Source organism: Canis aureus, chromosome 11 (genome assembly GCF_053574225.1).
Source record: "Canis aureus isolate CA01 chromosome 11, VMU_Caureus_v.1.0, whole genome shotgun sequence".
Classification (NCBI taxonomy): domain Eukaryota; kingdom Metazoa; phylum Chordata; class Mammalia; order Carnivora; family Canidae; genus Canis; species Canis aureus.
In genome coordinates, this window is record NC_135621.1 from 47,533,727 (window position 1) to 47,559,587 (window position 25,861).

General features: G+C 36.9%; 1 protein-coding gene across 1 annotated transcript in view; it reads left to right on the plus strand.

The window, feature by feature from the left end:
* TMEM131 (transmembrane protein 131) overlaps positions 1-25,861 on the plus strand; it is a 228,288-nt gene that overhangs the window by 105,168 nt on the left and 97,259 nt on the right. The window contains exons 4-5 of the mRNA XM_077915121.1: positions 2,119-2,187; positions 22,761-22,884. Coding sequence (XP_077771247.1) covers positions 2,119-2,187; positions 22,761-22,884 — 193 coding nt within the window. The remainder of the gene's footprint in view (positions 1-2,118; positions 2,188-22,760; positions 22,885-25,861) is intronic.

The following is a 25,861-nucleotide window of genomic DNA, read 5'->3' on the forward strand; positions in this document are numbered from 1 at the left end:
TGATTTCTCTCCTTTCTCTTACGTTTCAAAATCAATCCATCAGCATGACCCATTGCTTTAGCTTCCAGATATATTCAGAAAAGAGCCACTTCTCACCACTCTGCTTTGCAGTCCCTCTAGACCACTGCTACCAGCCCCTCTTGTCTGAACTACTGCAGGACTTCCCTGCCTCCACTCTGGGGCTCCTACCATCTGTTCTTGACACAGCATCCAGAATTAACCTTTCAGGTGTGTCAGATCATGTTACTCCCTTGCAGAAGACACTATAGAGGCTTTTTGTTACACTTAGAATAAAATCCAGACTCCTGCAAGGAAACTTGGCCTTTGTACTTCTCTGATCTCAACCCCCTCTATTCTTCCCCTCTCTCCTGTCAGTCTGGCTACTTCAGCCCTCTTGTTCCTCAGCATGCCAAGTGTATCTCCGTTCTTCCCCCAGATCTCCACCATTTGGGTCTTGGCTCTAGCGTCCCTCCTCAGAAAGACCTCTGTTTCTACTGTGTTTGGTTTGTCTTTATATGTCCCATATTACCTAATATATTCTACTTTTGTCTCCCCTACTGGGATGTTAGCACAGTGAGAGCAGACTCTTTGGTTTGTTTCCATAGCCCCAGCCACTACACAGCCCCTTTGCAATCCTTATATTTGTGTTCAATCAGTGGAGCATGTATGGTTTTATTTTGGTTTTTTTCTTACCTTGCCGGGCCACTTCAGACATAGCCTTTTGCAACTTGGGGAATAGAGTCTCAGTCTTGTGAAAGAAAAAGCTGTATCTTAATCTTTGTGTCTCTAGCATCTAATACAGTCAGTGTTTATGTATATGAATTAATGACTTCTACACATTAACCTCATGCATTATACTCTTCCCCTTGATTGGATTGAGATTTTATTGTTTGGGTTTCACACCCTTGAAACTAATGAGCTGATCAGCATCTCTTATTTTAAAAGAGACAGAAAGCGCCCTTGTTATATCATGCCCAAGAAGAGCAGAAATCAAGAGGGAGTAGATTCTATACTGCCTTGGGGCGGAGGGGAGGGGAGGGACTGTGCCTTCTTTGTCCCAGTGTCTTTAGATTTATGCTCTAGTAAAGTAGAATCTTACATTTGCTGTTTGCCTCCTTGTTTGTGTTTTTCATTTTTTTCTGTTCAGCCTATGTAGAGGGATTATCAAAATAATCTTAAGGTAAAAATACCTTAAGACTTTATTACTTTTAGCACGTCAATTCTACTATTCAGACTATTTAATCTTTATAGAACTGAGTTAAAGCAAATTTCCTACGTATTCTGAATGTCCTTGTCTATTTCTAATGTATATCATCATGTATTTCTGAATGAAATTACTGTATCATTTGAAACTTGTGTTCTTCTGAGTTGTGGTGATGGAAATAAAGTTTTACAGAATGGTTTTGCTCTAATGTCATTTCTTAAAATACAACAAAGATAAACATCTATTATTTAGAAACTTCAGTAGCTTACTGAATTTCTGACTTTCTCAGTACTTAAAGATGAGTTGAAGCATGTGGACATCCCCCCCTTCCCCAGGTCATTTCTGTATCACATCATTGTTAGGTCATGGTGATGTCTAGGAGGCTTGCTGTTTAGAAATTGGTTTTAGTGAGAAGTTCTAGTATTAGTGGAATAGTTAGAAATGATATTCAGATATTTAGGCTAAGACATTATGGATCAATGTGTTCTAAACTCTCAGATGAAAAAGATATTTCAATTCTTAAAAATTTCTAGCCCCAAATTCATTTTTGTTTAGTTCTTTGCCACTCTAGTTACAATGAGATTATGTTTTTTTGTCTGTATACTGTATTATCTGCCAAGTATATTTAGTTGTGTTGACTATTTCTTATTCATTGTGCATGTATCCAAAAAAGCCAAATGAACATATTAAGATATATTATTATCAACTGTAGCAACCAAATAAGTTTCAACATTGAGTCTACTTGAGCATTTTCTGTTTTCACATACCTTTAAATAGAAGTACCCCCCCCCTTTCTGTTAGACTCTACTTTTCTTAAAAGTACTTTGTTGTGACAAAACTCAAGTGTCTGACTTCAGTTTGGGGATATATGCTTTAAAGAATTGTTTCTTATGCTCTTTTCTTTTTATTTACAGTATATCTCTATATCGGGGTAATTGCAGACCTATACGATTTGAGCCACCGATGCTGGATTTCCATGAACAGTAAGTTTAAAATTTTAAGACCGTGGTCTCCCACTAAACTATTTTTTTTTTAATTTTTATTTATTTATGATAGTCACAGAGAGAGAGAGAGAGAGAGAGAGAGAGAGAGGCAGAGACACAGGCAGAGGGAGAAGCAGGCTCCATGCACCGGGAGCCCGACATGGGATTTGATCCCGGGTCTCCAGGATCGCGCCCTGGGCCAAAGGCAGGCGCCAAACCGCTGCGCGACCAGGGATCCCCCACTAAACTATTACGTGTATTTTATGCAAGCGTTTGTCTTGCTTTTCACCTATGTTATCTCTCTGAGAAAGTTACGTTTTCAAGTCATCAGGAAAACAGTGTTGTTGAATGCAGTTTGAAAATGGGAAGCAAGTACCTATTATGAGTCTAATATATAATATTAACTTTTGAAGTTTGAAAGATACCTAATAAAGTCCCTGGTTCAAAGGATCTTATCTTCAGAAGCAGCATAGAACTCTCAGGTTAATTTTCTGATTTAGTTATTCATTTCCACTTTTACTATTTAAAATTTTCCATGTGTACCTAGAAAGATAATATTATTTATTTGTGTGTGCTTTTAAAGTACAGACTTCTGTACATCACCAAATACATATTATTGTCACTAACCCAGAAGAGCAAACAAAAGAAAATCCTGCAGAAAGACATGGTTCAGCCATAGAATTGCTTCCTCCAACCATATTTCTGCCTTCCCTTCTACCTCTGGGTCTCAGGTTTTGCATACCTCAGATACACCAAAGAAAAGACAAATCTTCACCTATATTTGGTTCCAATCTAATTCAGCAAGTAGATAAAGAGAACTTCTGAGTGATATAACTGCTAAAGGAATGCCACTCTGGTAAATTAGCAGGGGGAAAGAAAGAATTTAAGAGGGAAGTAAGTGGTGGAGAAACTATATATAGATCTATTCTAATTCAGTAAATGAAAATTATAGGTTTCTTTAGTGTGGTCAAAGTTGTAATTAACCATTTTTTACTGGTAAACACATTAAGTTTAAATAATTTATTTACAGTCTCAAACCTGAAATCATCAAATACACTAATTATATTTGTATAAAACCATGGTTGAGTAGTTAGCTATAAAGCAAGATATCTGATAGCAGATCTCATCTTTTAAGATTATATTCCCACAGAGACCATGGATTTTAGGGGTAGGAATGCAGAGAAAAGTTTATATGATTCTTTGTGCACTTCTAGATGGAGTCAGTATTTCTGATAGTCATTATGTAAGTGAAATTGACTTCTGGGTGTTAAAGATCATAATGTTTAGATGGGAAACCTATCACTATCATTACTGTCTTATAAAAATCATTTAGCTATACAATGTCAAGATTGTGAGGAACCTAAAGTAGAGACCTTAAGCCAATCACAGTAACATGTCTCCTACAGTTGTCTTCTGTCAAATGCAAGATAAATTTAATGAAACACATGTGACACATATTTTGATCTTCATAAGAGAGTTCATTATTCTCTAACTACTAGTAAGTTTTCTCTCTACAGTAAAATGCTCTTGGAGTATATTTGCTCACCCTAGAATGGACCAGAACAGAACTCCATTCTGAGACTAGGGTAAGAGTGGTATTTCGGATGCCACCTGAGGGCCAGGAGAGGAGGTTGGCATACAACACCAAAATCCTTAGTGTCAAACACAGAGTATTCTTATTTGGAAAGCTTAGCAGTAACCATTCTAGAAAGATCTTGTCAAAAATTATATCCAGCTGTTCTTGACTTTATAATTTGTTTTTGAGAAAGTTTTTACAAATTTTATACATCACTTGAGATAAAAGACATTTTCAGCTATACAAAATGCTTGAATAGGAATTGGGAATTCCTGTTCACATTCTCTCTCCCTGGACCCTTTAAATAATGCCCCACACCTGAAATAGGAGAAATTGAGGTAAGATCATGCAAGATTCTAGACGGGTAGTTTTAACCTTTTTCTGATCATGGATCACTTGAGGACTTGATGAAAGCTGTGAACCTCTTCCTTTACCTTTTCTAATGCACACAAAGGCACACAGCATTACACACACAGCATTGTACACACAGGTTCAGGGGTTTTCTAGATATCCTTCTGAAAGCCTGTATTCTAGGCCACAGATTATTAACTCACCACTACGGAACTTACTAGGATTTTGCTTATTACATGAGCAGTGCATGCCTATTGTAGTAAACTTAGAAAATACTTATCAGGAGAAAGAAGAAAATTGAAAATTGCCAGCAGTCCCACCACTAAGAAACATTAACATTGAGCTTTTTTCCTTCAAGTCCTTTTTTCTGTGCATCTGTATTTATTTATCAAGTTACAAAAGACATAACTGTATATTCTGAACATACATTGTTTTATAACCTGCTTTCTAAACATAATATGTTAGGTATTTTTTCTTTATTGAATTATCTGTTAATTTCTTTTATGGTATTAAAGAACATCAAATTGTACAGATACATTTGTGCAGTTCATTTCATCTTTTGCATTATTTTAAACTTTTTTGTTCTTATAATCAGTGCTGAAACTAACGATTTAAACATAGCAGGACTTTATCATCAGGAGAGAGTCCTGAGAACAGAGTTATGAGATGAAGGATATACAGAATACAAAGATTTTCAGTTAATATTTAGGCTAGAGAATAATTTGGTATCATGAACAAAGAACTGATAGGAATAAGTGAATTAATTTATGACAGAGAGGAAATAAATAGGATTTCTTTAAGAGACTAGAACTGAAATCTCATGAGCTGAGAGAAACAGTGGAAGTTTATTGAATGTGTACAAATGGAAGGTGAACTCCAGTGCATGCAAGGATTGGGTAATACAATGAAGAAATTATTTGAAACACAGCATGAACTCTTCATTACAGCATAGGAAAGGTATATAGTAGGTATACTGAACTATTCCCTAAACCAGCAAATTTACATGGTGCTCCAAAATAGTGGAAATAAAAGAAAAAGGAAACATTCTATCATTTTAATCTTTTCTGCATTCAGTCTGAGAAAACTGAATGGAGCTGGTTTTATCTCATAAAGGTAAAAGTGGATCTGTAGAAGTGGGACTTGGGGGCAGATGTGAATGCATGTGTATTAGGGTTCAATCAGTCAGATTTTGTGTGTGTGTATGTATATGAGTGTGGAGTTTTTGTGTATTGGCTTATAATTGTGGGAGCTGGTTAAGCAAGCCCATAGTATATAGGGGCAGGCAGTCAAAAGGGGAGGATCATGAGTAGTAACTGAGAAAGTTACGTTTTCAAGTCATCAGGAAAACAGTGTTGTTGAGTAGACTAGAACTCCAAGGGCAAGTGCTAAAGCCTGATGTCCACAGGCAGGGAAGATCCTGAGGAAGCAGAGCAATTGTAGATTCATCTGTTGTTTGGAGTCTCTTAGTTTAGGCAAGGGCTAAATTCTCTTTGCAAAGGCTTCTGACTAGTTAAGACAAGCCTGCCTATGCCTAATCTCTCTTTAATTTAAAGTCAGCTGTTTAGGGACTTGAATTACATCTGCAGAATCCCTTCCCAGCAGCACCTACATTGGTGTTTGAGTGAATAACTGGGAGAAGTTACGTGTATACTACACAACATCAGCTGCCTCCCTTCCATGTTCTACAGCTCTCAGGAGAGTGCATCGCATGTAACCCACCCTAAGCTGAGACGTATAAGGAAATTCTGGGGACTGGAGTTTAGCCCACTCAGGTTACCACAGGGCTACCACACGGATATAAACAGAGAGGTTTCTAAATTTAGAAGTTTGTTTGCCCTTAGAAGATTGCAAGCAATATGATCGGAAGAATTTGCCTAGCAGTTTTAGAGCTAAGTTTCTTGTTATGAAAATTGAAAGTAGAAAGTACAAAGAAGGTGAACTTGTGCATTTTCACTGCAGAAGGTAAATTATTAGTGAGTTAGAAAGTAGCCGATTGCCAAAAGAAATCAGAGAAGTTTTAGGATACATCCTCCTTTAAAGTTATTGTATGTTGGGCTTTCTTCCATTCTCAGAAGCATAAAGCTTACTTGATTGGAATTTTTTCCTGCATTGACCACTTTTCTTTCAGCCTCCAAAAATCCCTGCTCTTTCTTAGATAAATATTATTATGTGGAAAAAAATCAGATTAGAATACCTTGGTACGGAGTGGCCCCTTTTCATGCTTGTTAGTTAGCTCTTCAGTATTTTTGTTAATACAACCCCAGAGTTTTCAGCTATCCAGACCTTAGGAAAAGTGATCCTGTCCCCAGCTCAGTATTGCTGATCAATCTGAGTTAATTGTAATACTCCCCTTCTTGTTTATGATCAGTTAAGGGGTAGATGTATGACCCAATTCTACCCAATAATATGATGTCAGGTTCTACTAAAGGATTTCTGGGAACAAGATTCCCCACCCCACCCCCACTTTAAAAAAGAGACTTAAGAAAGAATTTCCCCTCTTCCATGCTGGATATTGTCTGCATGCGATGCCTGGGGTACTATGGCAACCATCTTGCAATCCATCAAGGGTACTACTCTGAGGATAAAGCCAGCAAAATGTGTCTGAAAGTAGAAAAATGGAAAGAACTTGTGTCTTTGATAATAGTGTTGAACTGCAGAATTAATCGACCCTGGAACTGCCCTACTTTAGGTCTTCTTGTTAGGTGACACTTACTAATCTTGTCTCTTGATCTCTTGTAGAGTATGTGGCCCTGCTGACTTCTTCCTCCCTCTCAGATCTTTCTTGGCCTTTATCCTTGTGAACCATTCTGTGTTTTCTTCCTGTGTCTAAAGCCCTTTTTTCTTAGTCTCTTTCAGGGTTCTGCTCCCTGTCTGTCCCCTAACTATAGCTGCTTCTCTTCCTTCATCCCTTTTCAGCCAACTCCACATTTCCTTATGGGGTGCTCTCTCAGGTGCCCTTGGCATATGCCTATGGGTTCCTGATCTGTATGTCACCCTTCTCTCCAGACACTTAGCTGTGTCTCCAGCAACACACCTTAAACTCAGTGTCCCCTGCTCTTGCTTCTGGATCTCCAGTCTCCATGAATGGTGCAAGTCAGTCACCAAAGCCAACAATCCTGATGTTTCCTGGATTCTTTTCTTTTCTCAGAGCACTCTATCCCTTCTCCCACTGAATCCATTACCAGACTTCTGTCTACTCCTCATGTCTGCTCTTCTCTAACCCTTCTTACGCTTCTCCTCTTAATTCAGGCCCTCATCACTTCTTTTTTTTTTTTTTTAAGGTTTAATTTAGTTATTCATAAGACAGAGAGAGGCAGAGAGACACAGGCAGAGGGAGAAGCAGGCTCCATGCAAGGAGCCTGACATGGGACTCGATCGCAGCTCTCCAGAATCATGCCCTGGCTGAAGGCGGTGCTAAACCGCTGAGCCACCCAGGCTGCCCCCTCATCACTTCTTATCTAAACTTTTACCACATGCCTGCCATTTTCCAATTTATGATCAATGCTATTGACAGGGAAATCTTTTTGCTATCCAAACCTAATCATGCATGTCATTTCCTAATACTCTTTTCCACAAAAAAAAAAAAAAAAAAATCCTTTGATGGTTTCCTAGCATCTTTAGGATAGATGCTAAATTTCTCCACATAAAATCTGTCCTTTACCTTTCTTATATGCCTCCCCACCCTAAGCCACCCCTGTGAAGGATGACTTACCATTTCCTGAAGTAAGTGGTCTTTGTAAGCTGTTATGGGTGCTTTCACAGAATTAAGAAAAAAAGTGAAAGAACAAATAATGAATGTACTTTTAACCTAAATTCAATAATTAAGAGTTTTGCCACATTCATATTTTTGTCAAGTTTAAATCATTTGAAAGTAGCGGACATAGTAACATTTTATCCCTATACTCTTCAGCACACATTTCCATATGTAAAGACATAACTACAGTACTGCTATTCATATTATAAAAAAATTAACAGTAATTATAGAGTGCCTGTATTCCCTCTGTTTTAGCCAGTGCTTCAGATGTTTGATCCTAAGTATTTGAAATCTGACTGAAACTAGATGAGGCAAAAATGAGCATGTTTTGGAAGGAACACTGAGGACTGTAATGTATCTACAGAAAGGTCAGAAATGGAGCTGTGACGCAGGGACAACAGGAAGGATCCATGTTATCCAGCACCACCAGGAGTCTTCTTTGTCATCTCTGCCTCACTCTGTATTGGCTTATTCTCTTCCACTGACAATATCTTTTTCCTACAGTGATAAGAATAAATCTACTAGTGTTCTTAGGACTAGGTTTCTGTAGCTTCCCTCCATCACAGCATAGCTTCTTTTTTCCTTAGTTTGAAAAATCTCAAGAGTAGTACAATGATGACCCATGCTTAGATCAGGTATCTACCCCATCAGTCAAGCAAGGGGGGCATTTGATAGTGAACATGTCTTCTAGGTGTTGTCCTGTGTCTCAGGATTTCACCCAATGAAGAGAAATTGTACAATGGGTATTACTCCAGTTGAAGTCCACTACAACTCTGTGCCTAAAGGCCTTCAGTACTGTAGAGTGTAGCTCTTCATACAGCAAGCCTTCCCTAGCCTTCCTAAGTAGAAACTGTTTTCTCTCTGCTTCCATGGTATTGTGTTCACCCAAAATTTGGTTCACTTGTCAAGAAGGTGATATTAATGCACACACATGAAGAGGGTGCAGAACAGTTTATTATACTCCTATAATGAAGCCTTCTGGGGAGAGCAGGGTGGGCTCCCAAGCAAGTCTGAAAAAATGGCCTGAGAGAGCAGAGAAAGGAGACACGCTTGGCTTTTATGGTGGCTGGGGGTGAGGCTTGTACGGACTTGGAAAGTTTGAAGTTCTTGCTGGATCTAAGAGAAAGAGTCCAGGCTTTCTTATTGGCTTGCTCGGTTGTGGGATGTAACGTGAAGGGACATTATGGGGCTTGAAAACTGTCAGGAATCAAAAATAAAAAATGGAATCAGAGTCTCCTTAGTCATGACATCTACTAACTTCTGTCAGCATGCTGGTTATTTCTCCAATTGTCTAATTGTTAAGGTAATTTATCTTCACAGCCTGGTTTAGAAGGGAAGTAGACATCTAATCTTTATCTTTGTATCTCTGGTGCATATTTCACACTTAACACATATATTATTTTTAAGTCCAACAAGATTAAATCAATTAATTTTACATTCTCAAGTGTTTTTGCCAGACTACATTGAACATTTGCTATACCTTTTCTTGACCTGGCAGCGTACTGTATTGCCCATGCTGTAAATGTTTCATTGACTTAATATATATAGCAGCAATTTTAGGATTCAAGAAGAAAGTATTAACAGAACACTTTATAATATTTTTTCCAAAAATTAAAAGTAGAGTTATCATTGCTTACTACCTTGACTCATGCACTGAAGTTTTGCCTTATATTTTCTGTAACTATTTCCATACTGCTTGTGGTCTTTTTGCTAAACTAGAAGTCACTCATAATTTTAAAACACCCTTTGCAGTATGTGGAAAAACTTTAAATTGGATAGAATTGACCATTCTCAGTTGCATTTGATGGTCATCCAGGGCTTCCAGGAGAGTTTCAAGCCCTTTAGCAAGGATGCAGCTCTAGTACCCTGGCCGCCTTCTAGTCAGTACCCATCTGTACTGACTCCTCTCACTACTCTGAGTATCCCTACTGCCCTCTAGGGCTTCTTTCACCATAACTTTCTTCAAAAATAGGCTTTGTTTTCATCCGTTACCTTTAAATTTATTCTTTAATTCTCATCCTTTCCCTTCTGCCCTCCCTTCCCTGCTCTCTCTGTAACAATTAGTTGGAGCAATCTGAGCATGACCACCTCCCCCCATCCCTCTGCACCCCTCCTAGTTATTTATGCCAATGCTATTAAATATTTTTGTTTCCATAACGACTCCTTTTTTCAGACATTTATTGCAGACTGTAAAAGATGCTTTGGGTGGAAACTTGGTTTACTGAGTTCTTTGGTTTATGTAATTATTAAGTGCAGAAAATCCTGGTTTCAAGTCTAAAGCTTAAAATGGAGACCTAATTAATGACTTTAAAAATGGACTTTATTGAATAGTTTGTTACTAAAATGGAGGTCTTCATTTTCAAGTTAAATTCAGTTTATGAAAGCTGCCTCTTCTAATCATTTTTTCTATTCTGATGAAATCAAGTATGTTCTCTTTTCTTAAGGGATGTTTGGTGCCTTTTCACTTTTTCAATTTTTAACTGTTCCCCCAACAGCTCCCTCAGCCCTCAATCCTAAATGTGTACAAGAAGATGCTCTGATTTTGTGGTAATTGAGTGGTATAAAGTACTGCATATTGATTCGGCCCAGTTTCCTGCCAAAAGTTGTGTTTAGTAGAGTGCTATGTCACTGTCATTCATAAGGTTTGTCTGAGGGCAGTTGCTCAGCCATTTCTTCAGCTGTTTCCTGGCATTGCGTGTCTTTCTGTGGCATAGGAAACTTGCCACTGACCACAAAATTGCAACTTTCCAGACCAGTCTCTAGTTCATAGCTGCTTCTTCCTAATTCTTTTGTACCTCAGACTCTTCCGGAATACGGACGGTCGGTAGCTGTGCACAAACAGCCCAGAGAACAGCCATGTATTTGATTCTGCTTGATTTATCTCCTTCTGTCCTCGGAGTAGCTGACAGTGGAAATAAACAGAACCAGCACTGCAGGCATTTGGAAATCTTTGTTTTATTTTTAAATCTTACCTGTCTAGCCACGCAGTTACACATGCTGCTTTTGACAAACAGAATTCTAAGATGGTCCCCCAAATTCCTGGTCTCCAAGATGCTCACACATCTTCTCCCAATCAAACACTAATCTAGATGTTTCTATAAAGGATTTTGAAAGTAATTAAGGTCCTTTTAAGATAGGGAGATAATCTGACGCCCTGAGCTGATGTCATGTCAACATTTGTAGCAGTCATAGACAGAAATACAGTGATTTCAATTATGAGAGGTGTTTGATGCAGGGAGTGTCTTGTGCTGATTTTAGAAATGGAGAGAGCCATATGGCATGAGACAGAAAATAACCTAAATATCACTAATAACCTATGTAAGCCTAGGAGAGGATTTTGAGCTTGAGTGAGTGAAACCCTGACCACATCAATCAGTCATGCTGGGCCTGGACTTCAGACTTACAGACTTGCAGGGTAATAAATGGGTCACTTAAAGCCTCTAAGTTTGTGGTTATTTGTTATGTTGCAGAAAACTAATGCACTGCTTATTTATTTACAAGTAAGCATGCATTAGTACTTGGCCAAAGTTTTCCATGTTTCAGTGTGACTTCTCCTTTCAGTTTCCTCCTTTATCATGGATTCTGTTCATATTTCCAAGGGAACTGAGGAGACAGGGGATGGGGGAAGCTGTTTATATGAGGGCTGTTCAAGGAGGACTCCCTCTGTTTCCTGTGGTGTGGACTGCCCAGAGCTGCAGGAATCCTGCTCTGTCTGAGCCTGCCTAACTAGAGTAGCCTACTGACACCTTTCCTGAGACCTTTACTCTCCTTACTCCAACCTTCTTTGAAGAACGTAAGTAGATGACCCTTCTCCTCTGAGCAAAGGTTCATTTCTATAGGGTGTGGCCAGGGCCTTTCCTCTTTGATCCCTGGAAGAAAGGGTGAGGCCAGCCTTAGCAGCATTGTACATTCTGATTCACTCCCTGCTTTCAGGCTCCCAGTACCTCCAAGCTTGCTTCTTTACCTCATCATAGTCCTCTCCTGTAGCAGGCCATCTTGAGTCCTGTCTTCCAGAAGGATCCCTCAGACTAACTGTCCATCTTATATTCTGTCTTCTATCTTAACTGAGATTGAGGACACTAAGGTCACAGGAGGGAAAACATTTAAGAATAAATTCATAGGAAGGTGAATGAGTGATTGCCAGGTAGCCCACAGAACACTTGAATTGTAAAAGAGCATATTTATTGAAGAAAGCACATTAGTGTTAAACTTTCAGGATGTAAGGACATTTTTATTTCTGCGTACTGTTGTTCTCTATATATGTCTATATCAGCCTTGAGGAAAAAGAGTTTTATCTTCCATATTGTCTTTATACAGCTTCTCCCTGCAGCATCCTGCCCAAAATTTGATGCCCTAGCTGGATTTATACCTACTTCCCCACTTCCATGGTCCTGTGACCCCTACCTGGGATTGATGAGTCGTTGGTTAAGGGGTCTAGCTCCTGAGAAACTTTTTACCAGAGACAAGAGGAATTCCACTAAGTTTAAAGAGTTTCTGAGGGCACTCAGCTTCCTACTTCCTAACCCTAAATGTGTTGTCGTAAGCCTTTCTGTAGATACCTCTCTGTCCCTGCCTCAGGACCAAGTCCTGGTTGCACATTTGGGTTTTTTCCCTCACTGCTGGTCTGTTGAGCCACAGAAAGATTTTGGACCTCATGGTGGTTGGGCTGTAAGATATAAAATGATTTTGGACCAGGTTTTTGGTTCCACATCCTTTCCACTTGTGACAAGAGGTCGTAGCATCTACATTGATGAGCTCTCAGAAGGGGAGTAAGACTTGGTGTTTAGCCCTTAGAGGCAGCAGAAGACATTAACCACCACAACAAAACTTCATGTCATCATTATAAAGAAATTATCAAATGATGTGTAAAATAAACCATAGCGCAGACCATTATCAAAACCATTAAAATTGAATAGTTCTTATTTACATAATGGGTAAACCTTATGCAGATAAACCCTACATTTTCTGTGTGATGCAGAAGAGACTGTTCCTCCATTCTAGAAAAGACAAGATGTTTAAAATAGTCCAAGGTTAAACTGTAGATAAAGCTGCAGAAGAACTGAGTAAAGTGGTGGCAAATTAGATTTTGATGTTGATTTAGATGATACAGAATATGAAAATCAAGTGAAATAATGTAACTATTAAGTCAGCTTGAATACAACAAATTCTGACCAACTTCTGACTTTAAGGATTTAAAAGAGAAAAAACAAACTATGAAGTCCTAGTGAGGAAGTTACACAAAAACCCATAAGGAAACAGACTAAGATTTCTACTTGGACAATAAAATGACCTTTGAGTTTATTTTTTGTAATGTTTAATTGTAATACTTCCACCCTGAGTTCTTAATATTCTACTTTATATAGCATTTGTTAAAATACTTTTAAAATTGAATTCTTGAGGCATCATATTTAACATACAGGGCTCACTTTCTGACTAAATTGGGTTGAGCGTTATATAGTTTTATAAGAATCAGCTATAAAAATAAGCCAGCATCATTATAAAGCTGGCTCAAATACAGGCCTTCACTGAATACCTTTCATCAACCTCAAGTGAAAAATTCATCCAGCAAAAGCATCTTGACTGATGTGGTCACTCTAAACAAACCAACCTCCAAATGCTTTATTCTAGTTTTATAGGATGATGCTTAACAATTGTAGAGCAGTGTTCCTTTCCAGCGTATTCTCATTACTTTACCTTAACACTGTTTTTACCTTTTTTCAGGAAATGTATACACACAGAAAAATGCGTAAGGTATATATGTAGTTTTACATCTGCCACCCAGATAGATATTATTATATATTTTTAGTTTATGTAATTACATTTTAGTATACGAATATTGTGATATAGTTCATTCTGGGTTTTTTTGGCTTTATTGAGATATAATTGATATGTGGCATTATATAAATTTAAGGTACACAATATGTTGATTTGATATGCTCACATATTGCAAAATGATTACCACTGTAGCGTTCGCTAACACCTCCAACACATCACATAATTACCACTTCTCTTTTGTGGTGAGAACATTTAAGGTTTTAGCAACTCAAGTATATAGTACAGTATTGACAACTGTGTACCATATCTTCTTTAACCATTCATCGATTGATACTTCATTTATTTCCATATCTTGGCTATTGTGAATAATGCTGCAGTGAACATGGGAGTGCAAATATCTCTTCGAGATCCTATTTTCATTTCCTTTGGATATGGGAAGAAGTGAGATTGCTGGATCATATGGTAGTTCTATTTTTAACTTTTGAGGAACCTCCATGCTGTTTTCCTTAGTGGCTGCATAGTTCATTCTATTTCTTTCTTTTTTAAAGGTCCATTTTTGTTATATGTCCATCTGTTCTCTTATTTCTAACCATAGTAAAGTATCCATATTTTACCCATAACTCTTTTTCTTCAGTGGCTATGCATATTGCCTCTAATACCCTACCACCACAGACCGCCCTGCAACAAAATCCTCTTACAGGTTCACTATGGACTGTCATAAGAATTTCTTTGGAATATAAGGCCAGGAGTGGAATTCATGGGTCATAGAGTGTGAGTTCACTTCACTATCTAGGTATTGCCTGATTGCTTTTGTGAATATCTGTGCTACTTTATACTCATAAGAGTAGTGCATGTGCATTCCTATAGTTCCACATTCCCTACATTTGCACTAACACTTAATATTAGCCAACTTTTCAATTTTGCTAGATAAATAGGGATAATGTGATACTTCATTGTTAATTTTGTATTTCTCTGATTAGTATTAAGTTAGAGTATCTATCTCTTTATATTTTCCCAATGGCAGCCTGTTTAAGCTGATTCCTGTTGCTTTTTGATATGTCCCATTAAGCTTTGAACATTTCTTTGCTTTCTGATTCAATAAGACATTCTAGACTTCCTTCTGTTTTCCTTGTCCTAGACTTGGAATGACCCAAAAGTACAAGAGGTCTTGGTTTGTTTTAACGTGGAATGACATTTCAAATCATATCTAGGCACCAAGTGTGCTTATTGCTCTGAAAGTCATTGCTTCTAGGCTTGCATGAACAGATCTATGGTCAAATATATGCATATATATAAATGCATATACGTAGAAGCACCTGGATAGCTCAGTCAGTTAAGCATCAGATTCTTGGTTTCAGCTCAGGTCATCATCTCAGGGTTGAGAAATCAAGCTGGGCATGGAGCCTGCTTAAGATGCTCTCCTCCCTCTGCCCTGCACCCCTCTCTCTCTCTCTCTCTCTCTCTAAAAGAATAATAATTTAAAAATAAAAATGCATATATGTAAATCATGTCTCATACTGATAATTCTAATACATATTTTCCCAACTCAGATCTAGAGTCATAGAGGTCTTCTTCATTTTTCCCCATTTTGTATCTGTATTTCACTTTTCTCCTCAAATAATTAGTAGAATATTACCTTTAAATATTTGGTATAATTTGCCAGTAGAGTACTCCTGGACTGGAATTTTCTTTGTAGTAAGATTTTAGATTATGAATTTAATTTCTTTAGTAGCTTTTTGTTTCGTCTTGTTTTTTTATAAATGTGGAGCCCAATGCAGGGCTTGAACTTATGACCCTGAGGTCAAGACTTGAGCTGAGATTAAGAGTCAGACACTTAACTGATTAAGTCACCAGATGCCTCTTTATAAGTTTTATTTTTTGTAATGCTTATATATTTTTAAAATCTTTACCAGTTTTGGTAAGCTGTGTTTTTCTAGGAGTTTGGCAATTTTAGGATAACTTTCAAATTTACTAACATAAAGTTGCTAATATCATTTTATGATTGTTTTAATGTTTGTAGCATCTGTAGTGGTAATTCCTTTTATCATTGCTGATATTGATATTTTGTGCCATCTCTTTTTTTTCCCTCAATCTTGCCAAGTAGTTATCAACTTACTAGTTTTTACCCCCAAGACATGTGAACTTCTGACTTCATAGATCTTTCTATTTTATGTATTTTACCCCACTGATTTCCACTCTTATTTTTATCATTTCTTTCTTTGTACTTTCTTTTTTTTTTAATTTTTATTTATTTTATGATAGTCACAGAGAGAGAGAGAGAGAGAGGCAAATACACAGGCAGAGGGAGAAGCAGGCTCCATGCACTGGGAGCCCGACGTGGGATTCGATCCCGGGTCTCCAGGATCGCGCCCTGGGCCAAAGGCAGGCGCCAAACCGCTGCGCCACCCAGGGATCCCTGTACTTTCTTTAGATTTAAATTTGCTGTTCTTTTTCTAATGACATGGATGCTCATTAACTTTTAGGCTTTTTTCTTTTCAAATATGTAGATTTAAATTCATGAATTTTTCTGTAAGCACAGAATGAACTGTATTATATAAGCTTTTAATGAGTTAAGTTTTTCACTTTCATTCAGTTTCAGATAGTTCTTAATTTTTATTCAGATTTTGTCTTTGATCCATGGGTTATTTACACATCCATTGATCTATTTATGTATTTATAGAGAACCACATTATCTTTTTGTTATTGATTTTTAGTTTAGTTGTACCAAGATTTTAAAATTGTGCATATAAAAGAGTTATAAACAAAGAAGAGAGAATAGAAAATAACTAGCAGATGGACTTTAACTATATCAATAATTACATTAAATATAAATAGTCTAAATACACCAATTAAGAGACCAAAATTTTCAGATTAAAAAAGCAAGACTTAACTAACAATAGAAATCCAAAGTAAAGGAAGTAAAACTGACAGAACTGAAGGGAAAAATAGACAATTCAGCATTCATAGAAACTTTAGTACTCCACTTTCAATAACAGATAGACTAAGCAAGAGATAACAAAAGACATAGAAATCCTGAAAACAGTACAGAGCTCCTAGGTCTAGTAGACATCTATAGAACATTCCACTCAACAACAAAGTACTTATACTTCTCACACACACACACACACAGACTGTTCTCCAGGATAGACCATATGCTAGACCATAATGCAAGCCCCAATAAGTTTTAAAGTCATATAAAGTATGTTCTCTGGTAACTTTGTCCCCAATTAAATAGCTGGAAAGCAATACAGAAAAAAAAGTTGAGATATTAAGCAACATGTTCTTTAATAACCAGTGAATCAAAGAAGAAAATCAAGAGAGGAATGAGAAAATGCTTTCAGATGAGTGAAATAAAAATATAACATACCAGAACTTATGAGATGCAGTAGAAGCATTGCCCAGGAAGAAAGTTACAGTTATAAATGTCTTAATAATCACAGAAAACAAATCTCAAATCAGAAACCTAACCTTCTACTTTAAGAAACTAGAAGAAAAGCAAGGATAAAAATAATTAGAAAGCAAAAAATAATGAAGACTAGAAATAAGTGAAATACAGATTAATAGAAAAAAATAAGAAATTGGTTCTTTGAAAAGAGCAACAAAATTGACAAACTCTTATTAGCTAGACTGACCAAGCAATAAAAAGGACTCTTAAATTACTAGAATCAGGAGTGAAAGAGATGACATTACTATCAGCCTTACAGAAATAATTTTTAAAAAAGGATTATAAAGTAATGCCATGAATAACTGTATGCTAACAAATTCATTAACTTAGTTGAAATGGACAAATTCCTAAAAAGACATAAATTTGGTAATTACATAATTACCGAAACTGACCTAAGCAGAAATAGAAAATCTGAATAGACTTATAACAAGTAAAGAGTTTGAATTAGTAATCAAGATACTTCCCAGAATGAAAGTTGTGACACACAGAAAGTCTTAGGAATTAATTCTACCAAAAATTCAAAGAAGTAGTAATACCAGTCCATTATAAACGTTTCCAAGTAATATAGAAAAGGGAACGTTTCCCAAATTAGTATGTTAGGCCTGCATTATCATTATACCAAAACCACATAAAGATGCTATAAGAAAAGTACAGATCAATACCCCTTTTGTTGAAATTCCTCCACAAAATAATAAAAACCAAAATCAGCAACACATAAAAATGATCATATACCGGGGTGCCTGGATGGCTGAGTTCGTTCTGTGTTCAACTCTTGATCTCAGCTGAGGTCTTAATCTCAGGGTCTTGAATTCAAGCCCCACAACTGAAATTCAATTAATGTAATATACACCATGTTAATAGAATAAAGGGGAGAAAAGCACAATCATGTCAGTAAACAAAAAGGATTTGGAAATACATCTTTTCATGATAATAATACTCAAAAAATAGGAATAGAATTTTCTCAGCCTGATAAAGAGCACCTATGAAAGTCCCACAGCAAACATCATATTTAATAGTGAAAGACTGCGAGATTTCCCCTTACATCAAGAACAGGGCTATTACACGAGTAAGAAACAAAAGGTGCTGAGACTAGAAAGGAAAAAGTAAAACCATCTCTATTTTTAGGTGTTATACTCTTATATATAGAAAATCATAAGCAATCTACTTCAAGTGAGTTCAAGGTTACAGGATATAAGGTCAGTATGCAAAATAAGTTATATTTCTGCATATTAGCAATGAACAATTAAAACAATTTCACTTATAATAACTCAAAAAGTAAAATGCTTAGATATAAGTTTAACAAAAGTAGCCATTCTCTTAAAAGGAGACCATTGTGGGAGAACTTTCAGTGCCCAATATCGGAAACCTTCTACAAGTTTTAGTCAAGACACTGTGACACTGCCATAAGGATAGACATATAAGGGACACCTGGGTGGCTCAGTGGTTGATTGTCTACCATCAGCCCAGGGCATGATCCTGGAGTCCCAGGCTTGAGTCCCACATCGGGCTCCCTGCATGAAGCCTGCTTCTCCCTCTGCCTATGTCTCTGCCTCTCTCTGTGTGTGTCTCTCATGAATAAATAAATAAAATCTTTAAAAAAAATTTTAAAGGATAAACAATATAAGTAAATGGAAAACAATTTGGATTCCAGAAATAGAACTTTGTTTTTTGCAAACTGATTTTGACAAGGGTGCCAATACAATTAAATATAGAAAGAATAGTTTTTGCAACGAATGGTGCTTGACAACAGGGTATCCACATGCAGAAGAATTAAGTTGGATTCCAGCCTCACACCATACACAAAAATCAAAGTATACCATAGAGCTAAATGTAAGTGTAATAAAGGTAAACTATAAAACCTTTAGAAGAAAACATTAGAATATATCTCCATTATGGTTTATGCAGTGGTTTCTTAGATATGACTTCAGAAGCACAAGTGATAAAAGACAAAACACACAAATTGAATTACATAAAAATTAAAAATTTTTGTACTACAAATGATACCTTCAAGAAAATCAAAAGATTCCACACAATGGGAAAAAATACTTGCAAAAATCTCCTAAGATGATTATATTCACATTGTATAAAGAACTCTTGCAACTTTCTTAAATTTTACTCTGTGTTTAATTAAGTAAGAAGTTTCTTTGTCATAAACCCTTTCAATTAAGAATTAGTTTATCTGGGATGCCTGCGTGGCTCAGTGGTGGAATATCTCCCTTTGGCTCAGGTTCTGGGATCAAGTACCGCATCAGGCTCCCCGCAGGGAGCCTTAGCCTGCTTCTCCCTCTGCCTATGGCTCTGCTTCTCTCTGTCTCTCTCATGAATAAATAAATAAAATCTTTAAAAAAAAAAAAAAAAGAATTCGTTTACCTTTGGGGTTCCTGAGTGGCATGGTTGGTTAAGCCTCCAACTCTTGATTTAGGCTCAGGTCACAGTCTCAGGATGGTGAAATAAAGCCTTGGGTCAGGCACCTCTCTGAGTACAGAGTCTGCTAAAGTTTCTCTCCTCCTCTCCCTCTGCTCCCTCCACTCTCTCCCCCCTCCCCACCTTTGTGCACACATGCTTTCTCTCAAATAAATAAATCTTTAAAGAAAAATAATTATTTTATCATTTTTTTTAAAGTTTGGATTTTGCCCATTAATTTTGTCCATATTCTTTAAATATTCCTACAGTCCATCTTCTAAATATAACCATTTCTAGTTATGTCCTACATATCTGCTTCTCTTTGGGTTTGTTTTTGTTGTTGTTTTGTTTTGTTTTAGCTCTTTTAAAATATTCTAAATATATTTTTTTCTTGCTGAATTCTGAACTAAATTGTCAGCCTGATTTTCCAACTTACTTTTATCTACCCATATACATAATATTTTTGTACTAGCATTTTTTTTGTTTTCTGTATGATTTCTTTGTTTTACTATTTTGCCATATCTCCTTAAGTATATTACATTGTGCTTATTTTTAGTTCTTGTTTAACTTTTCCAACTTCAGATTTGTATTATTCAGCCCTTACCCATTATAAATGACCACAACCAAACCCAAAATTTTAGTGGGATTAACACTGAAATCAGCACTCCTCTCTGAGAAATGCCATTTCTTGGAACAGTATACAAGAGGAGAAAGAGTACAAGATGACTTTTAAAACTTAATGTTATATGTCACATTGGCTCACATTTCATTGGCCAAAGAAAACATTATGGCCAAGCCTAATGTTAATGAAGTGGAGATGTGTGATCCTCTCACAGGCTCTATCAAAGATTGGGAACACTACAGTTTATCACAACATGGTATGTTTTCTAATTGATTATACTCCTCACAGATGATGTTGTTTTGATGTATGAACTTAAGAGCTCTTGTATTGTAATGCATATTGAGGAAGGGCAAAATACCAAGCCTTTTGGCCCTTGTCTCTTGTGAATTTAAGAAGAGAGAGATTCCCCAAAGTAGAAAGACCCAACTCCACACTCTTATACATGTAAAAATTATTGATTGTCCTATGTGGGCCAGCATTCTATCTGATAGTGCTTAGACAGAAACATCTAGATGGACATATCCTCCTAAATTGTAATGAAACAGCCCTTGGTCTTTAGAAGACCAAAGAGAGGAGTTAGAGGTAAGTATGCTCCAGAGTAGTTGATTATCAGCTTCTCATCTCTGTAAGCCCCTCTGCTATTTCCTAGGTTGAAGAGTAAGGCTCTGACTGTCCCCAGGCAAGCAGGGAAGGAAATGGAGAAGAATAAAGTTGTGAAAACTTCCTTTTCCCTGGCCTCTCATTGTCAGCTTAAGCTATTCTTTGTCCCTCACTTTTCCCCACCTGCCAGTTCAAGGCAACCTTCTGTTCCCCACAAGGGTTTCTTACTGTTTTTTAGTTAATCCTTGGATGGAATCAGTACCTTTCTCTAGCTTCTACATTTTTCCAGCATTGTTGTTTATATGTGTATGGGGAGTTAGGGTGTTCAAGGAGAGCAGTAGCATGAATAAAATAAAAATGTAGACCTGAATGGTTGCCCGAAGAGAGGACCTTATGAAAGAAGTTGTATTTGAATTAGAAAACGATAGCCAAACTGTGGAAGGAGCCTCGGTGTCCAACGAAAGATGAATGGATAAAGAAGATGTGGTTTATGTATACAATGGAATATTACTCAGCTATTAGAAATGACAAATACCCACCATTTGCTTCAACGTGGATGGAACTGGAGGGTATTATGCTGAGTGAAGTAAGCCAGTCGGAGAAGGACAAACATTATATGTTCTCATTCATTTGGGGAATATAAATAATAGTGAAAGGGAATATAAGGGAAGGGGGAAGAAATGTGTGGGAAATATCAGAAAGGGAGACAGAACGTAAAGACTGCTAACTCTGGGAAACGAACTAGGGGTGTTGGAAGGGGAGGAGGGCGGGGGGTGGGAGTGAATGGGTGACGGGCACTGGGGGTTATTCTGTATGTTAGTAAATTGAACACCAATAAAAAAAAAAAAGGAAAAAAAAAAAAAAGAAAATGGGGATTTGGATCGGCAAAGAGGTTAGAGGAAAACACAGAACAAAGAGATTGGTAAAGACATGGGGGCCATGCATATGAAACCAGCCTGAACCAGGTTGTGAAAACATAGGGAGTTAGTTACTTGCTTAAGTTGAGTGATGCCGGGTTAGGGAGGATCTTAATTTCCACTGGGGGATGTGGAGGGGAGCAAGCTTACCTATGCACACTCTTACCAAGTGCCTGTGCTCGATAATGTGGGGTTACACAGTGCATATATAATGTAACCTTTGTCAGAGAAGTGCTGATAATCTTGTTAAGGAAATAAGACTAGTGCCAATTAAATGAATAGAGAATGTGAAGAAGAAATGTAATTTATATGTAGAATTCTCTGATACTGTAGGAGTTAGGAGGTCTGTACAACTAAGATTAGCTGTGTATGTACTTAGTGGACTACATAACTGAAGAGATTTCACTCTTAAGACAAACTAATGTGGATGCCAAGGAGAACATTAAAATTGGTCTTTGGATATCAGACCACTGAGTGTGTGTTTTATGTTGTTCCTTTGAGAGGAGGCAGTTTAGAATGATAGGTTAGGACATGGACTAAAGCCAGATAGCCTGGACTCAAATTTAGATTCCAAGTATGACTTTGGACTGTAACTTTTGAAGTGAAGTAACTTTTTTGCACCTCAGTGTCCTCATCTATAAAGTGAGAACAATAATAGCCCCTAACTCATAAGGCAGATCTGCTCACATAACTTTGCCACTCAGTTTCTCCTAAATTGAAAAACATGTATTAGTGGAATTTGAGGGAGAAGAGGACATGATTCAGAATTAGTAGGAAAGCAGGGTGGTATTACAGAGAGCAATGAAAGGATCTGACTATTTTGTTCCCTGCCTGCTTCCTCACTAGACTGGAAGCTTCTTTCAGGCAGAGATTTGCTTCCTCATATCCCAGTCCCTGGCTCAATGTGTGACATAAAATTAGCACTCACTATATATTTGTTGAATGCATTTTCATGTGTAACTTTAAATATAAAGCAATTTAATAAATAATTTTATATGTTTAGATATGTATTTGTCTAATAGTTTTGATACTTAATTTTTTAACAACCCGAAATAATCTTTGAAGTACTTATGACTTTTTTTTTTGGTGTTTTTTTTGTTTTGTTTTGTTTTGTTTTGTTGCTTTTCCAGGCCAGTTGGAATGCCAAAAATGGAAAAAGTTTACTTACATAATCCTAGTTCTGAAGAAACTATTACTTTAGTATCAATATCTGCTACAACATCACATTTTCATGCATCATTTTTTCAAAATAGGGTAAGTATTTCCACTATAAACGTTTCCCTTAAGTTTGAAATTGAAATATCTAGATTTTTTCATGTATAATCTAATTTTGCTATAATTAAAATCCAATGTGAATGTTTCATGTTTGTTCTGGGTTTCAGTTTGCCTCATTTCCTAAGAATTACCACTTCTTTTAAATACACATTGTTTTTCTCAACATCAAACAACTTAACAATTTAACTTTGAACCAAAGCACTCTGAAAAATGTAGCAGTTAGAAATTTAGTTGACTTTTTTCCTTTTTAATAATAAGTGATTCCTCAGTACCGTGTTAGATTTCTATTATTCCATAATAAACTACCACAAACATGATAGCTTAAAACAACACCCACTTAGCACATAGTATAAGTCATAAGTCCAGTAGGCTCTTTGCTCAGAGTATCATAATAAGGCTGTAATTAAATTGTCAGCAGGGCTGAGTCCTCGACTGGACTGTAGGAAAATCCACTTCCCAACTCACTCAGAATTCAGTTTCTTGTGCTTTTAGAACTGGGGACCCAATTCACTGCTGGCTCTTAGCCAGGGACCTCTCTCAGTTTCCTAGGGCGCCCACATTGCTTGTCAGCATCTTCGAGCCAGCACCAGTGGAGAAAATTCTGCCTCAATCATGCCATTGGGTTAGGACCATCTGGATAGTCTCTTTTTTGGTTAATTGAGTCAACTAACTGATGACCTCAGCTACGTTTGCAAAATCCCTTTTATGGTGTAATGTAAATAACCACAGGCATGGTATCTCCTCATAATTACAATTTCAGAGATAAGGGCAGGAAATTTGGGGAGCTATTTTAGAGTTCCACCTACCAAAAGTACCTTCTAAAATTTAACTTTACAATCATTTTTGTAGATAGTATGCAAACTTGTTATTTAAAAAAATTATCTGACCAAAAATTTGGGTCTTCATAAATTTTGGATTTGAGAGAATACACACATTAAGCTTTAATAGATAGGATGCAAAAAAATAATAATAAATGAGCTCCCAAAAAAGCTAAAAAGCAAGTATCAGAGGGAAGTAAATGAATGGAACCTAATTTCATCTTCCCAGAGTTTTCACTGGCTCCTTTGAAGAGAGATGACCAAATAAAAAGCAACTTTTTTAAAAAGCAGCTAAAATTATATAAATTATTTAGATTTTCCATTCCTCTTTTCAAAAATCCTACTTCATCATAGGTTGTCCTTAGCTAGCAACTTCTGGAGAAAAAAAGGGGGAACATAATTTTGACTTTTTAATTTTTTTATTTTTTTTTTATTTTTATTTTTTATTTATTTATGATAGTCACAGAGAGAGAGAGAGAGGCAGAGACACAGGCAGAGGGAGAAGCAGGCTCCATGCACCGGGAGCCCGATGTGGGATTCGATCCCAGGTCTCCAGGATCGCGCCCTGGGCCAAAGGCAGGCGCCAAACCGCTGCGCCACCCAGGGATCCCAATTTTGACTTTTTTAAATTTAAAAGTATTCTATTAACAAGGAACTGATGAGTTAGCATGTTGCTTTCAGTAATAAAGATTTTATTTTTGTGGTACTCCTGGAAAACACCCCTTTTTGAAAATATTTCTTAAAATAAGTTTTCCTTGAGTTATTTTTTATTGTTACCTAAAAGATGTTTTCAGAGCTTTTATAAACGTGCTGATGTTCTCAAATAATAGAATGCCTGTGCTGGGAGAGACTCATGTATTCATCCAGTCCAGTACCCTCATTATACAAACGAAGAAAGCACTCAACTCCAGAGATTGCACCTCTCATGCAGTTAATGACAGGACCGGAGGTGAGGGTCTAGGTGCTCTATGGCCTACCCACTGATTTGTATCTTATTAAACTATAGTGTGACGTATATGTTACCACCTGAATATAGAGGTACACTTATGCCTAAATTCAACAACCCAGCTTCTGGGGCATGGCCAATGTGTAGAGACATGTTTGGTTAAATAGCAAAATAGTGAAGTGAAAATGGAAACAGTTTAAAAATAGTTCACAACTGCCCTACAGATTTTATTTTTAACTTTTTAACGTTCTTTGCTAATTCAAGCAATGTTTTGTTGTTTCTAAACTCCCAAGCTTCACCCCTTATAAAGGCCAGACTTTTCACTTTTTTCATGTTGCTATTGTAAGACAAAGACTAAACCAAGAGTTACAAATACAGATTGTTATAGGAACCACATAGAAAATGTAAATGAGCGAAGGAGGCCACATGGAGTGAGGGTCACCTGGAGAACATGTGTCCTGTCCAAAGCGATCAGCTCACACTCAGCTCTAGCCAGTGGTTACCATGTGGGAATGTAAGTCCATGCCTGGTAATTCTCATATTCCAAGAAAAATCAGAAATAGGAATTTTTATATGATATCTTCCAGCTTTTACACATTGAAAATAAACTCAATTTTAGAAAGACAGATGGTGTAGACCAAACAAAACAAGCTAACGGCCACTAGCTTGACATTTCCGAACTAGACTTTCCCAGGGACCTATTTCTACACATGAACTTTATGCAAAGAGAAGAGTTTTTCTGAAAATTCTTCAAAAAAAAAAATCTTCAAAAGAAAAACTAAATGTGTATGTTAGTCAAAGGACAAGTTAAAAACTAATTTGTCAGGATATGGAATTAAACAATAAAAATCTATTATAACCTGTCAAAATCTAGTTAACTCACCTAGTTTTAGCTTCAAAAAGAGGTGGCTGAAGTCTATGCTATCTTTTCTTACTTCTTCCTCTTGGTTTCCATCTTAGTTCCCTGCAGTAAGGTGTGGACTCCAGCAGCTCAAGAAGTGGATGGGAGAAATGAAATGAACTCTTGGGGAAAGAGATAACTTTATTTCCCCTTCACTTCAGTTTTAGGCCTATGGCAGCCTTTGGTGAAAGATGAAAAGAGTCTTTTTGTGTCCAGGAGAGCAATTTTAACTCTTTGTCACCTTTAGAATTCCTGGTCAGATCTTATTTCCTTGAGAATGGAAATTTTCTG